Source organism: Apus apus, chromosome 2 (genome assembly GCF_020740795.1).
Source record: "Apus apus isolate bApuApu2 chromosome 2, bApuApu2.pri.cur, whole genome shotgun sequence".
Taxonomy (NCBI): Eukaryota; Metazoa; Chordata; class Aves; order Apodiformes; family Apodidae; genus Apus; species Apus apus.
Window position 1 is genome coordinate 20,212,338 of NC_067283.1, and position 18,196 is coordinate 20,230,533.

Below are 18,196 nucleotides of genomic sequence, written 5' to 3' on the forward strand. Positions count from 1 at the left end.
GGCTCATGGTCATCCTCCTGTCTACCAGGACCCCCAGGTCCCTTTCACCTACACTGCTCTCCAGCAGGTCAGCCCCCAACCTGTACTGGTACATGGGGTTGTTCTTCCCCAGATGCAAGACTCTACACTTGCCCTTGTTGAATTTCATCAAGTTTCTCCCCACCCAACTCTCCAGCCTGTCCAGGTCTTGCTGAATGGCAGCACAGCCTTCTGGTGTGTCAGCCACTCCTCCCAGTTTAGTGTCATCAGCAAACTTGCTGAGGGCACACGCTGTTCCCTCATGCAGGTTGTTGTTGAAAATACTGAACATTACCAGTCCCAGTACCGACTCCTGACTCCACTAGTCACAGACCTCCAACTACATTCTGTTCCATTGACCACAACTCTCTGACTTCTTCGTTTCAACCAATTCATGATCCACCTCACTACCTGATCATCAAGACCACACTTCCTCAGTTTATCTACAAGGATGCTGTGGGAGACAGTGTCAAATGCTTTACTGAAATCAAGATAAACCACATCTAGCGCCCTACCATCATCTATCCACCTAGTTACTTCCTCATAGAAGGCTATAAGGTTGGTTAAACATGACATCACCTTGGTAAAACCATGTTGACTGCTCTTAATGAACCCCTCATCCTTGATATGCCTAGAGATAGTGCCAAGAACAAGTTGTTCCATCACCTTTCCAGTGATAGAGGTGAGGCTGACCGGTCTATAGTTACCTGGGTCCTCCTTCTTGCCCTTCTCGTAGGCTGGAGTGACATTTACCATCCTCCAGTCCTTAGGCACCTCACCTGTTGCCCACAACTTACCAAAGATGATGGAGAGTGGCCTAGCAATGACCTCTGCCAGTTCTCTCAGGAGCCACGGGTGTATTCCATCCGGACCCATCAATTTATGATGTCCAGATTGCTTAACTAATCCCTAACCCAATCCTCATCTACCAAAACAAACTCCTCCTTCATCCTGACTTCTTCTGGGGCTATATGAAACTGGGGCTCATGGGGAAAGCCTGCAGCAGTAAAGACAGAGGCAAAGAAGGCATTCAATTCTTCTGCCTTCTTTATATCCTCTGTCACCAGGGCACCCACCTCATTCAGCAGTGGGCCTGTATTGCCTCTAGTGTTAGTTCTATCTGCAATGTATTTGAAGAAGCCCTTTCTATTATCTTTGACCTCAGTAGCAATGTTTAGTTCCAAGGAGGCCTTAGCTTTCCTAATTGCCTCCCTACAACCTCTGACAACAGTCCTATATTCCTCCCAAGTGGCTAACCCCTCCTTCCATGATCCATAGATTCTCTTTTTCCTCTTGAGTTTGCCTGGCAGTTCCATGCAGGTCTCCTGGCTCCCTTACTTGATTTCCTACCCATTGGGATGCTCTGATCCTGAGCTTGGAAGAAGTGGTCCTTGAATGCTGAACAACAATCTTGAGCCGCTTTACCATCTAGTACCCTGTCCCATGGGACTTCTCTTAATAATTGATTGAAGAGGCCAAAGTTGGCCCTGTGGAAGTCCAGGGTTCTGGTCCTGCTAGGTATTCTTTTCTTCCCACACAGGATCCTGCACTCCACCATCTCTTGATCACTGCAGCCAAGGCTGTCATTGACTGTCACCACTTCAACCAGACCCTCCTTGTTGGTGAGTACAAGATCCAGCAGTGCTCCTCTCCTAGTTGGTTTGTCCACCATTTGTATCAAGAAGTTATCATCAATACATTGGAGGAATCTCCTAGGCCGTGAATGTCTGGCTGTGAAGGCCTTTCAGCAAATATCTGGGTAGTTAAAATCCCCCATGAGGACTAAGGCAAAAACCTCATCAACTCCCTTGTCCTGATCAGGAGGTCTGTAATAGACCCTCACAAATGTATCACCCATGCCAGCCTGCCCCTTAATTTGTACCCACTGACTTTCCACTTGCTCCTCATCAGCCTCAGTGTAATAAATGTATATAAATGTAAAAAATTTCATATAGTTACCAATCTCCTTCTGCACCAACATAAATGACAGAGACTATATATATGTTTTACTTATGTATAGATTTAATTTTTATTATAAAGTTGCTTTCTGGATATAAGCATTTTAATAAATGAATTATTATGTGAAGTTATTCATTCATATTGCAAACACTACAGTATCATTACATACTTCCAGTTATTAGAACAAATCTTCAAGCAAAAAGTTACAGGCAACATTGATCAGGTTTTATGCCTTTTTTCAAGGAATTGCATAATTTCTCCATGTCTTCTGATGCTTCACCATAGAGAGGATTTGGAAAAGAAGTAACATTCACATTTTCACTAAATGGATACTAAAAGGAAAAAGATAGAATGAAATTTAGAACATAAATAGTTCAGTTAATTTGTTAGAATGGACATATGAATGGCTGAAGATTAATTACAGAAGTAGCATATGATGTTAAGTTCAAAGAAAACTATAAAATTTCTGACCTTTCTAGACTGGATTTTAGCTGATAAAAATTGAAACATAGCTCCACCAAAATCATTATTGGCCACATACACCTGGTAGGTCATTTAATCTTCTTCTGCATCCATTCCTACTTTGTTTTACTTGTCTTCAGTACTCTTGCTTATTTTAGGATAATCTGTATGCAGTAGTGTAACTGCAGTGGTTCATTGATTTTGGTACATGGTATTATAATCTAAATGACTGGTTCTAATTTTTTTGAAGGAGGAATGTGTGAAGAAAGAGGTAACATGAACTTTACAGGTAAGGACCTCTGAAGTTCTTAAGTATTTTCTTCAGCATCTACCTGACTGGAAAGTGTTGAACTACTTTATGGTCTAACAAGTAGCTGTGCCAAGCAACAGTAATGAAATTGCTGTTAAAAGGTCCTTGTCAGCCAATCCACTTCTGGTAATCTCTCTCAGATTTCCAGAGGTGCTCACATTGTGAGCAGCAATATACCATTTATTATAAGTGACTTTTTTCCCTTTCCTCTGCAAATGAATTTTATTTCTAAAGTAGGATATATACCCCAACATATATCCTACTTTAGAAGAGAAATGTTATTACATACCTCATGCCATGGAGAAACACTGATTTGAACGGCAGGTGAGGTGGCATACTCAGTAGACTATAAAAAGAAAAAAAACACAACTGCTTCAGAATATTTTTAGTGAGCTGTAAGTAATATTTCAAAAATATCCTTCCATGTGGCTGTCTCAGTAACATGCTCTATGGATCTGAAACTATGAGGCAATGTGGTAGGCAAGTGTGTGGCAATGCTAGGCCTGCATGGTTTCAGTGTTCAGAAAGGTCTATGGAGAATTGTTCTTTCCTTATGGAACTTAGAGACACCCAGCCACAAGTGTGTAACTTGTATTCAGCTGGAGATTAGAGCTGTTGCTCGTGTTTTCCTGTTCTGTTTGATTGTATCTTTTGATACACCATTAAGATGTGAGGCTCATCAGACTCAGAAAACTCGTATCTCTTATTTCCCTTTTAAAGGAAGAATTAGTGAAAGCACATATTTTCTCAGTCTTAAAGAAAACAGAAGAAAATGTGGTACAGCACTGGACTTCACAGTGCCTGGGGCTGTCTTCTATGAAAATGTCTTTCCTGACACTGTGCTTCTGTTTCTCAGCTTGCTATTAAATGAAGCCGGTCAGGAAACTATTTCAACCAAAATAAAAATGTCCTGATAAATTGGACATGATTGTGATGGGAATGTTTCCAACTTGGAGCTCTCACAAACCCCAATCTGTAAGTGAATTAATTTGATCTAATGTCTCTAAAATCAGGTGTAAGGAAACATTTATAGAAAGGAAATGGCATGTCATAGTTAATCCTACTCAAAGCTGCAGTGGAATCTTATACTACTGACTGTGGAAAGGACTAGGAAGTTTTATTTTCTGTTTCAAACCAAGACTAGTTCTTTCAATGCTAATAAGGGTAGTATCAAATGAGGGCAAGAAGGATGTCTTAAACAATTTTTTATCCTCTTAGCTCCAAGAAGCTTTGTCTGTATTATTTTCAATTATTAAATAAATAGCAAAGATAACTACATTTTGAGTCAATCATATTTCTTCTGTTAATGTAAAGCAAAGGTTTTGCTATCTCTTTAATTTGAAAATTGAATCTTGCATTGAAATCTTTTGTTGAAGTATGTTCAATTTTAGATATATATTTTATTCACAAATGTCTTTGTGACTCTAGCTGTCTCTTAATTGTGATCAATATATGGCAACTAGGGAAATGTGTGACCAAGTGTTTGTTTAGTGTCAAGGTGAATTTTACAATGATGGGAATAGTAATGCATATGTAAGTTATTGGGAAATGTTATAAACTATTGTATAAAATTGAGTCTGCAAAGGCAACTTTTTTGCTGAATAATGCATTTTGTGGTTTTGTTAATGGTGGTATTTTTTTATTTGTTGAGTGTTTGTTTTGTTGTTGTTGTTTTGTTTGTTTTTTTGGTGGGGATTTTTTGGTTGTGCTGTATTGGGGTTTTTTTGTTGTTGTGGGGTTTTTTTGTTTGTTTTGGTTTGATTTTTGTTTTTCGGTTGGTTTTGGTTTTGTTTGGTTTTGTTTCTTTTGTTGTTGTTGTTGGTTTGGTTTTTTGTTCTCTTTTTCCCCATAAGTAAAAGGAGACAGGTCAAAGAAGCTTTTTCTTCTATGTCTGGCTAACTATTTAATCCAAAACTATATTTTTCTCATATTCAACAGCCTGCAATCAGGATTAGTTATAAACATCAAGATGTTCTCAAAACTGAGTTCAATTTAAATCTTCCTATGTTTTGAAAAGTCACTGGAACTGACCTGAGTGATTCAGCAATTTTCAATTCTAACTTCTGCTATTAAATAGCATTCAGTGAGGGATTACACTGTTAGTTTTAATAGAAAACTTATTTGAGAACTGCAGCCTCATATTTTTCTGTATGTATACAAGCATCTATTGCTACTTACCTTTACTTTCCCAGATGAACAAAGGTCTTCATACAATGGGTTGGAAAATGAAGCAATAGCAGTTTCCTTCAGTTTCCTTAAAAAGTCAATAAAATGACAAAGAAACACCCAGAACATCACACAGGTTGTCAATGAAACAGACAGTTTCAGGTTTCTGCTAATAATATTTTTGCTTTTGGGTAAGCTATTAGGTATTCATAAAATGCAGATACAGTGCTGTACACTAAATAAAACATGAGATTAGCTAAAGTTTCATTGCTATAACATGTTTGCATGTGTTGAGGTCATGTTCTGTCTGTTTTGCTTGTATCACATGAGCAAATCAGTTAATGTGGTCTTAGGTTTTGAGTTTAAGAACTTTATTTAGTTGCTATAAGAACTCTTAATTTTTTATTATTCTTTTTCCCCAATAATTAAGAAAGAGCTGGGATTTTAGAGGTTCCCCATACCTTTGCAACAAAGTCAGAAAGATTTAAAGAATCACTGAAACTCTGGAATGCAAAGGTTTCATGAAAGAACACAATGCGTCAGGCAACTTATAATAGATGAATAGGATAAATTGTACTAATTACGAGCCTTATATCCATTACCTCAGGTAGAAGTTTAAAGATACGCTTTCCTGACACAGGCCTTCACCTATTTCATTTTTTGGAAGCACTTATGACCTGTGCAGTTAATCCCATTCGTTGTGCAAAAGCAAAGAATATTTGGAGATGGATCTTTCTGCTTACATCTAATTTTCTTTTTCCATATAGGTGACTGCTTGCTAATATTCCACAATGCCTGAAATCATCAAAACTGTTCTAATGCCACACAGAAAACAAGAGTTGCATTAGTTAGAATTACTGAAGAGTGAAGCCGAACACTTCCTTTTTTTCATCTTTGCTTTTAAAGAGATGCGTTTAGTTGTTTGCTTATTTTTTTTTTCTTTCACTAATGCTTTTATGAATAAGGGCATATACATGCCTTTGTGTACATAGAAATTTGTATTTGTACAGTATTCTAAAAAAGCTCCCCAAAGCTAATACTCAGTCTCATTGATTGATAGATGGATTTTCTTGTATTAAAAGTGTTTTTATTGCAAAGCTGTTCCTACAGATGGCTTAAGCAAGTTCTCCCTAGGAAATGATAGACAAGCTCTGGGTTACTGTGGCAGACAGGACTGAGGTGACAAGAGCAGACACAGGGACACAGCCAATGGAGATGTTGGGAAGGGAAGCTGTTGTTCCTCAGTGAGAGCCACAGGGAAGGCACAAAGTATGATTTATTTTGCTAAGAACTAAAACCAGAATGAATGCTTAGGAGGAAGGCACAAGCAAGCTACAGAAATATTTCACCTTATGAGTTAAATCAGTACAAGAACCTAACTCTGGGTTTTGATAAGCTTTGGCAAATTTAATGTTCTGTGTTCATTAAGACTGACAGCACTGATAACAGCTGTGGTACATTAACATTGCAGCTGATGGCACAGATCAAGAACAGGAAAGAAACAAGCTGAAAGGATCCAGAGGCATTGACTGCTTTGGAGGCAACAGCAAAGGCTCATAGCTTAGTTGGGTGGAAGTGTTTAATTCTCACTTTTTCAAGTAAAATGAAGCATGAGAATGCAGCTGGATGGAAGCTAAAATGAAGCTTTGCTTCTATGTGGTCAGCAAGGACAGATGCCACTGAAGGAGTGGAGTAAGCTGGCAGCTTTCCCTTAGGGACTGGAGCATGTCATCTCTGGAGCCTGAACAGACATGTGAGAAACTTAGAAGCTTCCTCTGCTTTGGAGTTTCTATACAAAAGTTTCACATATCCCCAGCTGGGAACTGGGAAGTAGCTTGCATATCTGAATGCCATTGTGGTAATGAAGAACTCTTCTGCCAAGCCATGTAGTAGGCTGCTTTTGTTCAATAGGAAATAAATGTGTATGATGGCTTCTACTGAAGCCAGAAGTTTAAACTCCTACTGAAGAGTTAAAAGGCTGCAGATCAGAGATGGAATTCTTCCTAAGGAAGGAGAAGGAGAGAGCAAAGGGGAAGCAATGCATTCTTTCTGGGTGGAAAGGAAATGTTAGGGCACTATCAGTCTTTCCAGTGACAAACAAGAGGAATAAATATGGCTCTCAGATTCTGACTACTGTCGGTGGCAACTTCATAGCCAGTAATTGTCTAAGGGGTCTCCAGCCTACCACTACTGCCTGGTACCTGGTTTTCTGGTGAAAAAAAATAGTTCTGTTTGACTCAGAAACTCCTTCTTCAGCTCTTGTGCACGTTCCTGTGCTGTTTAAATTGAGACATACATGGACCTGCACTCCATTTTAAAATTTTAGAATGTCCTGGAAGCTAGCAACTACAACTTTTAATGTGCATCTGGAGAACCATCTGTCAATGCCTGCATATGTGGTTCTGTGCCACTTAAGAAAAAGGAGACACTAGTAGAAATTATTAAGGAATAGCTAGCAAAGGAATTTATGAAAAGGCAGAAAATATGTGCTCATGTGTGTGAAAGCTTCCTTGTGAAAGGACAGCCAAGCAGACACTCCTAATGACTTTAAGAAAACAACAGGACCCAGGAATGCTATAAGCAGACACAAGCCTTTGAAGTGAAAAAGAATTGTAGGAAAGTATCATTCATATGCACACTTAAAAAAAAAAAAAAAAAGAGTAAAATCTCATGCCTCTGTGTGGTGCTGTCACATTGTACATTTTACAGACTTACGCAACACAAGCAACTTCATACTCTAAAGCTTTATCTTAAAGATCCAAACTTCAGCATGATAACATTGGCTGTATTTTGAGTAGTCACTTCTGATTACTGATTAAGCAGTTAAGGAATACCTTGCCTTCCTTTTCTACTATGTCTCCAGCTGTGATTTTTATATACCAAACCATGTTAGGCTCTAGGTAGTTGAAAAGGGAGAAACAAACTGCCTGGATGAACTTATTTTCTCAAATTCAAATTTTCAGATTTCACTGTTCTCAGAATTTCACAATTTTAATACAATTTCCATTGATTAGCTAGATTATTTCTTGATAATATACCTATAAATGCATTTTAACTTACATGTTAAGTCAACTGTGATTAAAAACCATAAAAATATTTTTATTCTGTACCATGGGTGACAATCTTAGTCAATTCCTAACAGACAAAACTTGAAATCACAAAAATTTCCATCATTATCACTTACCTTTTTGTCAGCTCCACTGAAAACAATCAAGACTAGCATGATCTTTTATGGGTAAACTATCTCACCCTCTGTTTCCCAGCTCTCATTCTCTTCATGTCAGGTTTATAATAGTTTCTTAGTGCAATAATAAGAAGATTCTCATTAATCTCAGTTTTATTACATACCTAATAGGACATCTAAGTGTTTGGCATCATATTGCAATGGGGTAACTTTAAATGTACAAAAAAGACTATTTTTTTAACAGGTATAATTGTGAGGAAGGAAAAAATATTCCTTGAATACAGATATGTGGGTAGAAGAGAAGTGCATGGCAGTGCAGTAACCCTTAAGAAGACATTTATACGGAAAAAAAAAAAAAAAAGGTAAAAGAAAGTGTTTAGAGACGAGGAAAAATAATGTAAGAAAAAAAAATATTTTTTTAAATTAAAACACCATCAAACACATTTTGAGAAAAAAATATTTGCCTTTTTTTTCCACCCACAAAAATATTAATTGAAATTACAAAAAAAAAAAAATCAAGCAGCTCTTAAAATACAACTTATCTTGCACTTCTGACATGCCTTTCCTTATATGTACCTTAGCAGCTTGCAGAAATGTGAATGAATTAAGTCTTAAACCCTCTGTGAAGTAAGATAAGGAAATGATATTATTCTCACTTTACAGAAGAGGAAGCAGACATAAAGAAAGTGGGTGAAGCTATGCACTCAATTAACAGCAGCACAACCACTAAATGTTCCTGCTTGAACGTTTTGCTTCTGTGTCCATAGACAGCTCTACATGTCAAGGGTAGCATGCAGTGTTGTGAGTCATGTCAGCAGTAATAACATCAGGACAAGAGCCAGAGCCTGCACAATCTAGTAGATAGTTTGGGAGATAACAATATCCTCAAAGAGGGAAAGGTCTATAGCAGATCACAAGATAAAGGAGAAGAGACAGCTTTGAAGATGAATTCTGGAGTAGAAAATGAGGGGTGAGAGAAATCTAACAACATGAAAATGGACAAGGTAATACACAACAGGAATTACTGAAAGGGAGGAAAGGACAGTGGTAGGTACTTGCTGACAAAGAAGGATCTAGCAGAATAAGTCAACAGATGGACAGAGGAGAAATAAAAGTGTTAGAGGAAAATAAGGAACAGCAGAATATATTTTAAAATCTCAAATTTGGAAGAAAAAAACTTCTGAAATCAAATAACTGGATGAAGACACAGCTCTAGTACTACTTGTATTGTTATCCAAAGCACTTGAAATACATTTTGAAACAAACCACCAATAACTTTGCTGATTATTTTTGCTTTTACTGAGGCTGCATTTTATGCTGTAGGATGTCAGAAGATAATTTCATTGCTATTTACACAGTACTAATAGCAAGCATAGTACCAATGGAAGAAATGCAGATTTTGAAAAAAAAAAAATAAAAATTAAAAATCACTATCTAGAGCACTCATTCACCACGAGTAAGATGGGTCCTAGTACCACAAGCCAAGAGGCCTGTACTGGGGTCATCCTTGTTCAAGATGGCAGTATTAGGTAGTGGGTGTGAGATCAAGTGGCAGGGGAAATGGGTGAAAGGAACAGATACGGTGACATTGCTGAGACACATACAAAGAACCACTGATTAAGATGACAAATAAAACATTAAAACAGAAAGTCAGATTGTGAGTGTGTCTGTAGTAACTCAAGAAGAGGAAGCAAACGCTATGATCTGTGAAAAAGGTCAAGTAATTCTGCAGTTTCACAGTTTGCATTTTTTCCAACCTATTAAAGGCTTTTAAGGAAAACTTGTATTTTAAAGTAGAACCCTCCCCCTTCTTTAATTCCATCCAGTTATCACAGGAGAAGTTCTCAAATGTGTGTAAATATTGAAATATTTAGGGCAAAAAAGTCCCACCCCAGATGCATGTGGTACTTGATAGCTTCATGAAGAGATGTGAATCTGTCTGTAAGAAACTAATTTGGCCTTGGAGGTTTTGAGAAATCACAAGTACCTTCTATTTGTCACATTCAACGATCATGTACAAAAATCAGGGTTAGTACTGTTAAGGTGGATAAACGGTGACTTTTATAATTTAGGAATAGTCATACGATATTGAAATCAAAACATGCTAAGTAGGCAAGTTGTAACTCATTTTTTCCAGCTGAGGTCTGCTAAGGTCATCTTTTTTTGCAAAGCTAGGCTTTATGCTTAGTGTTGCATATGAAGGCAAACAGATTGGGGGGAGATTTAAAAGTTAAAACCAAAGAGGCTGGGCAGTTTGCCATTGCTTTATGCCACATTTGTGTCTGCTTTACAGAAAAGTTTCACTTACGTTCCTGGTGCTTTTTTCTTCAGAAGGAAATACAAGGCAGTAGCTGTAATTTTAATCAGTAAGAAGCCAATACCCAACCCAATCCAAATATCTGCAAAATCAGAGCAATCAAAGACAGAAATAAGTAAAGGGAAGCACTTAAATAATTATTTGGAAGATACATCTTCTCACAGACCCACCATTTCGAAGGAGACTTGAAGTTGGAGGCTGAAGAGGCTTAGCACTTATGTGGCAACGGTTTCCTTTCCATTCTTTTCCACATCTGTGAATAAAACAAAAATTTCTGAAAAGGGAGAAGCAACAATCATAAACAGTGACAAGCACACAAGAAATTAATGTCATTTGGAACACTTCTGCCAGTGACTAAAGCTCACACAGGAATCACAAAGAGCAGAATCAAAGCTAATAGCATGAATGTGAGAAATATGTGAAACAAACCTAAGAAGGAGAAAAACAAACTAAAACAAAGTTCAAAGATTAGAATTTACTGTCTTGTCCTTGTTGCCATCATACTGTTATCCCACAGCAATAGAAATTTGACTCATTTCCCTGTTGTCCCCCATCCGAGGGTTAAATCAATTTCTGAGCTGAGGATCTGGGATCCTAATGTAGAGAAAGATGCATGATTAGAGGTGAGAAAGATTATTTTCTTCCCCCACCTAATCTCTCTTTTGTTTGCCTTCTACCAACTTTTCAATTACCTGCATGGCCGTTGGTAAATCTTGATAAATTTTCAACATTTTTTTTAAAGGAGCATCAAAAAGAAATTATGGTAGTAATCCTTTTTCAGTCCTACTAATGTTAAATGTATAGAAAATAAGTTTATTTTCTAATTATTTTTCTCTTTACAGTTTCACAGACTAATGGGGGAGTGTATATTGAGTTGCTTTCTCACTGAAACACTGATGTATTTTTCACAGTCATCAATTTGTTTTAAGTAATTTCTCCTTTGTAATGATGGTTTCCTCTCCTGCCCTTAAATGTATAATACAAAATCTCCCATATACACTATTAAATATTTATATTAAATATATTTTATTTGAACATGTGAAAGAGAATTTAGTGTTGCTTGTAATGGTTTAGCATGTGGTATTGCCTATGTGCCGTACCCTAGTAATTGCACACTGAGGCACTCCCAAGGGAAAGAAGTATTTAATTTTCCTGGAAAATGACTGAGCATGGTGGATGCAGGGAGAGGATAGGATGATAGGAGGAGGAAGCATCTGTCTGCAGACTCAGTGAAATTCAGGAGAATACTGAAAGGATCAGGGCATACTGGAAATCATATCTATATCCCAGTCTCAGACATGACAGGAGGAAGGTGACTTCACTAAAGCCCAGCAGTGGTTGAAGTGGGATTTGTTGCAACTCAGGGGACCATTGAAAAATAGTGGGTAGAGAACATGCCCTACTCAAACACAGTGGGCAAAGAGAGGTTTATTTAACACATTTTACCCTACAGCTGTGAGTTTTCTTTGGTTAACGGGTTACCTTGTTCAAGGTTAGTAATTAGTATATTAATGAATCCTAGCTTTAGAGACTGAAGCCAGTGGCATATTCTGACATGTTCATTTTAAAGAAAAAGTGGCATCATTTCAGCTGACAGCTTTGGCTGAGCTGGAGACCCATTGTATTCAGTGACTGAAAATACCTGGTCCCTTCAGCCCTCCTCCAACATACTACAAAAAATTATGTAATTCATAAGCTGTTCTTTTAAGCAGACTGATGATTTTATACAAATTTCAAATTGCTGTTGGGCTCATACCAAGCCCTGTGGATCCATGTAGAAGCATTGCAATCTGATGGTAATCACCCATCAAATAATTTTCTGATTGCTTTCAATTGTATAATTTCTTTTCTCCTCATTTGCCCAATTTTATGCTGAGCTAGATCTGCTTTTAACCAAAATTGCCCTCTTTCTTGTCACTGCAGAATTTACTTGACTGTAAAAGAAAGGATGAGAAAACAGATATGCAGCTGCGCACAAGCACTAGTCAGAGATGGCAAGAGAGGTGCCATCTGCTGCTCTGGAGCTACTGAGGGATGACTCACCTCAGAGCTGTGAAGAGGTAGTTCTCATAAAGCAAATGTGTGCACTGGTAGAAGTACAGAAAAAAATCCTACTACCCAGTAGTATAAATATATTGTCAAAGACTATGCTTCCATTTGTTGTTGAAATATTTCCATGTATTCATGCTATGTTTTAATTATTGATAAAAAAGTTATACACCTTTTAGACTTACAGATGACTTCTTATACATACATACAGGTTTTGTAATCAACTAATAATTCCCCTCGAAAACTCTGAATCCCTATGGAATTGTTTTATATTACATAACTCATACAGTTAGGAATCTGAAGTTGGACAATCAATACGTAATTTTTAACCAGTGAAATGCTTTTCCACTGAGTAGAACTAGTCTGTTACAAAAAGTGTCACCTTATAACACTACCATTGCTTGTAAGAAAAACAGGGTAAAAATGGATTAAGGTGAAACAGATATAGTATCTCTGAAACTTTGTAAGTGATTAGGACAATTTAAAAACAAATAAGTGTGACAAATATAGTAATGTGTGAAGCATGGGGACTGTTTATAGGGAGCAGGAGGAGGAAGGCAAAAAGAAGAAGAAAATAAATGCAACATAAATAATCCTCAAAGACTGGGGTAGAAAAGGAGTGCTAAGCAACTACGACCTTGAAGAGTGAGTATATCAGATGGTTAAGAATTACCACTTGTATCTTCATACATTAATTTATTTGTTCATTTTCATCTTCGACAGGGGAACCTAGCAGTCATCCCTGGCACTGGTGTAAAACATAAGACTGTCAGAAAAATCCAGGTTGTAATTCAACTCTTCCTATAGTTTGGCTGTTCATTACTTATAATATATATGGTATTCTATTAAATAAAATCCAGAAACCAATGCAGACTACAACCAACCAATCAAACTATTATGGAAGTTAACCAAAATTTATAAACAAAACACAAAACCTGTTGTCCTTAAGGACTGAAATACATAGAATTGTAGAATCGTTTGGGTTGGAAGGGACCTTAAAGATCATCAAATTCCAGCCCTCCTGCCATGGGCAAGGAAACTTCACTAGACCAGGTTGCTCAATGTCCCATCCAACCTGACCTTGGACACTTCCAGGGATGGGGCAGCCATAACTTCCTAGCCAACCTGTTCCAGTGTCTCACCACTCTCAAAGTAAAGAATTTCTTCCTAATATCCAACCTCAATCTACTCTCTTTCAGCATAAAACCATTCCCCCTCATCCTATCACTATATGCCCTTATAAAAAGTTCCTCTCCAGCTTTACTGTAGGCTCCTTTCAGGTACATCTACCCACTCCTCTGAGTATGACTCTGAAGGCTTCTGCCTCTGCAGTTCTCTGCAACTGTGTGAGGTGGGTGTTGCAATGTTGGTGTTCTCATCTGGTGACATTTCCCATAGTCTTTACACTCTGTCCAATGCCTTTAGAACTGGATGGCTGATAAAAGAGCAGAAGTCTCCCTCTTTTCATCAAGGAACAAGAAAAAAATATCAGGAAAAAAGGTGTGAAAGGCAAGTTACAAATGAAGTGGTATTAGTTCATAGTGTTTAGGAGGATATGGAACAGGTTTGTTTAGGTGTTGCTACTGAGGGCACAGAATACCTGTTCCAGTGCTGCTGCAATCACAGTAACATTCTCAACCCCAGAGTTGGTCCTTTGGCTGTTACTACAAAATTTTATAGTGAATAACAGTAATAATATCAGGCATCTGTGTAGGAAACGAAGTCAAACTTGAAGTTTCTACTGTGGCAGTCCTTGACACATGCCATCCTGAAGTGAACTTTAAAGACTCTAATAGCTCCAGGTAGGTCAGAACAGCTTGTAGTACACACCCAAGAGATGGCTCACTTGAAGTCTAGTTAATGAAGGAGAACACTCTTAATTACCTACCCACTGCTCTGCATCGGCTGTACTTACAGTGCTTACTTTCAGCTGGGAGGCAGAGAAGTTGCATCTTCAAAGTCACTATTAGCTTCCTTTCTGATGAGAGCAGTTGGGCATGTGCAAATGCTGATGTGGTGGAAGGACCTTGCAAAGTGCAGATCAACCATGTCTTCTGGGCAATGTGTTAAATCTTCATTAGCAGGGTAATGGGAATTTTGAAGAGCTTCCTTAATAATCCTTTTCTGCTATTTTATTTTTAAGACAGACAACTCTGAAAAGGCTCTGAATTTATCTCTTGAGCCATGAAGCTGAAATTTCACATTATTTATGTACAATTAATTTCCTTGGACTAATTACATCTTCACTAATTAGCAGCAGCACATTTTACATGAGTTTTAAGCTTATCTGAAATGCAAAGATAGCCATTGCAATTTATTCAGACAGGAAGATCCTCATAGTTGAAACAGGAGGAGCAAGAGAGAAAGACAGATGAAATGGCACTTGGATGCTTCCATCCCAGTGCACATCCTAATCTATCCTACCTGACAAAATGTCTTCTGCTATTAGCAAGTGCTTACAGGGAAGTCACACTGGAGGGGAGAATTTTAACCCTCCAAATTTGCTTCTAGGATTTCCAGCTCATTATTTCCTAACACAGATATTGTTTATGCAGAGGAATTAATTTAGCATTGCTTGTGTTGCTGCATCCTGTACCTGCAGTTATGGCTCATCTCACTCAGAATGAAAAATAAAACCCAGATAAGCATTTTGTTGTTTTTGATGGTTATCCAGGGCAGGTTTAATGTACAATAATGTGTCTGGCTGAAACACTGCTGCATTTCAGAATATCAAACTTTGTGTTGTATCAATTTTAGAATATGCAAAACTCAAAATAAGTACCAATGTGTACTTGATTGCTCATTTTCCTCTTGGCATCTGATTCCTTACTTGTGCAACTATTTGCTCCAGTTTTTTGCTTTCCTCTTTTTTATTTATTTATTTTTTTAAATTCCCCTCTCCCCCCCCCAACAACAGTAATTGCTAATGTTTAAGAATGACTGAAATTTGTCAGTATTAAGCTGTGTTCTCCGTCTTAATGTCTGCAAGTCGTTAGCTTTTGTCAACATACTGTATTGGTTTCACTTTTTTCAAGAGCCTTCATGTTTTGTGATGAACCTGATAAACACTTAAAAAAAATATTAAATCATGTATAGTGTTATGTAGAAACATTCAGAGCATTGAATACTAAATATTCATTCAGCATTTCCTCTGCACTTCTTCATATTTAACAATTTAAGTCCCAGTGTTTTTTACCTTAAAAAGATTTGTACTGAAAGGCAGACTGAACATTAAGAAATTATCCTGCAATGTTAATCATATTTTGTAATCATGGAAATTCCTATAGAAAAATTTTTTTTACTTATTTATTTTAATCTACTCAGATGTGTAAAAGGAATTGCTCAAGTAACGGAGAGAAATCAGAAAAATTAGCCTCTAGACAAACAACAGTGACCAGAGTTGCTTCTACACACAGAAATTTCATAAGTAAATTATATTTTCCTGTGTATTAAAATAAGGGGTGTGACTGCACACTTTGTAGTATTATTTAGAGACTGTACTTATGAATTTACTACAATGCTCCAAGCCAGCACCTTATGTGGAAACCCAGATTTGCCATTGTTGTGTTTATCATACATTTATAGCACATTTGCTATGTTTACAATATATGATATGGGAATCATTACACACGAGTGCTGACATTACTCAGGAGTTGTGTCATACCTATTGGAGTGCAGACTACTCCACGAGTAGTGACAGAGTAAACAGGTGGAAAAAAACCCCAACACACAACTTAGTTATTTGTGGAAAACTTTAAATTCCCCTTCTATATCAGTGTAGAAGTTGTTTCTCTGCTCACTGGCCTTTGTGGTCAGTATTATGCAAAATAAGCTTCACTAGATGCCTGTGGATATGATGAAAAATGCAACTTTTCATTCCATTATAAGAAAAAAAGTAGCCTCTACTTCAGAAATATAGTTTTCTGCAGTTTAACCGTTATTAAGAATATATTAAAAACCCCATACTTTCTGATTAGCCTTTGTTGCTGAATCAAAGTATATAAAACTCCAGTAGTAAATGTCTTATGAATGGCCTCAGAAGATATCATACTTCTGGTGAATTAAAACTGTTGTCTGCTGACTGTAGCTGGAATTAGGAGTCTCATTATTCTATTCATTATTAAGCTCAGAGGAGATGTGGGACAAGGAGGAACCTCTCTTGGAAAAGATGAGCAAAGAGGATGTTAAACTGAAATGTCGAGCTTCAGATCAAACATTCAAATATCACTGTTAGCAAGGCATCTACAGTACAATATCTGGATACATCACAAGGTGAGTTGAAGTTAGCAATCCTATGTAACCTTAGGGGAAAACAAAGGAAACCAGAGTAGTACAAGAAGCTGTAGCATGTAGATAAGGGCACATCAACCCACTAGGAGAGAAACGTTCTCTGAAATGCTGTGCACACTTCTGGTACTACTTGCAAAGTACACTTGCAGCCCAGAAGGCCAACCATGTCCTGGGCTGCATTAAAAGAAGTATGGCCAGCAGATCTAGGGAGGTGATTTTTCCTCTCTGCTCTGCTCTTGTGAGACTCCACCTGGAGTACTGTGTCCAGTTCTGGAGCCCTCAACACAGGAAGGACACAGAGCTCTTGGAGGGAGTCTGGAGAAGGGCCACAAAGATCAGAGAGCTGGAGCACTTCTCCTATGAAGACAGGCTAAGAGAGTTGGGGTTGTTTAGCCTGGAGTTGAGAAGGCTCTGGAGAGACCTTCTAGAAGCCTTCCAGTACCTGAAGAGTGCCTACAGGAAAGCTGGGGAGGGACTTTTTACCAGGGTGTGTAGTGATAGGACAAGGCTTATGGTTTTAAGCTGGAAGAGGGTAGATTTATGTTAGACATTAGGAAGAAATTCTTTAGTGTGAGAGTGGTGAGACACTGGAACAGGTTGCCCTGGGAGGTTGTGGATGACACCTCCTTGGAAGGCCAGGTTGGGTGGGGCTTTGAGCAACCTGGTCTAGTGGAAGGTGTCCCTGTCCATGCAGGGGGGTTGGAATTAGATGATCTTTAATGTCCCTTCCAACTCTAGTCATTCTATAATTCTATGATTTTCCTAGCATTCTCATAGTATGTGAGACATATCTCATAGTATGGAGACATTCAAAACCCGCCTGGACGCCTTCCTGTGTGATGTACTCTAGGTGACCCTGCTCTGGCGGGGGGGTTGGACTAGATGATCTTTTGAGGTCCCTTCCAACCCCTAGGATTCTATGATTCTATGATTCTATGATTCTATGTCACTTTAGAAGAGTCAACTGTTATCCTCTGTATCTGGTACCATGCACTCCAAAGAACCTCAAATGCTGTGAACTCCCAGTAACACAGCAAAAGTAGGGAGGAACATGCAAGGCAAGAATTCCCCATAGCTGGCTATAAAAGAAACCTAATTAAACTTCTGAATAGAATAATGTGGTGTGGCTGTATGTGATAACAAGGGCCTGGAATTCAGAGCACAGATATATGCTTCTAATCTAGAAAATGCTAAAATGACTGGAAAAATACAAGAGTCAACATGAGGCAGAGTAACATGAGCTAAAAACAGATTCCAAATGAAATATAAGCACTCTGAAAAAAGATCTGGGCATCCTCATAGATTATTCAATGAAAGTAACTGCTCAGTTTGTATCATGAAAGCATGCACTATGCATAAAGAGTAAAATAGAAGATATTAGAGATTACAGTGATTAAAATCATATGGCAGAGACTGAAGTGATCAGATTATATTTATACAG

The 18,196-nt window shown here is 37.9% G+C and overlaps 1 protein-coding gene across 1 annotated transcript in view; it reads right to left on the reverse strand.

Moving 5' to 3' along the window:
- Positions 1-2,180: 2,180 nt before the first annotated feature.
- Positions 2,181-18,196, reverse strand: part of MALRD1 (MAM and LDL receptor class A domain containing 1) — a 200,688-nt gene continuing 184,672 nt past the window's right edge. The window contains exons 36-40 of the mRNA XM_051609180.1: positions 10,587-10,669; positions 10,408-10,498; positions 4,928-5,003; positions 3,039-3,095; positions 2,181-2,309 (exon numbers count right to left, since the gene is read on the reverse strand). Of these exons, the coding sequence (XP_051465140.1) occupies positions 2,181-2,309; positions 3,039-3,095; positions 4,928-5,003; positions 10,408-10,498; positions 10,587-10,669 (436 nt within the window). The remainder of the gene's footprint in view (positions 2,310-3,038; positions 3,096-4,927; positions 5,004-10,407; positions 10,499-10,586; positions 10,670-18,196) is intronic.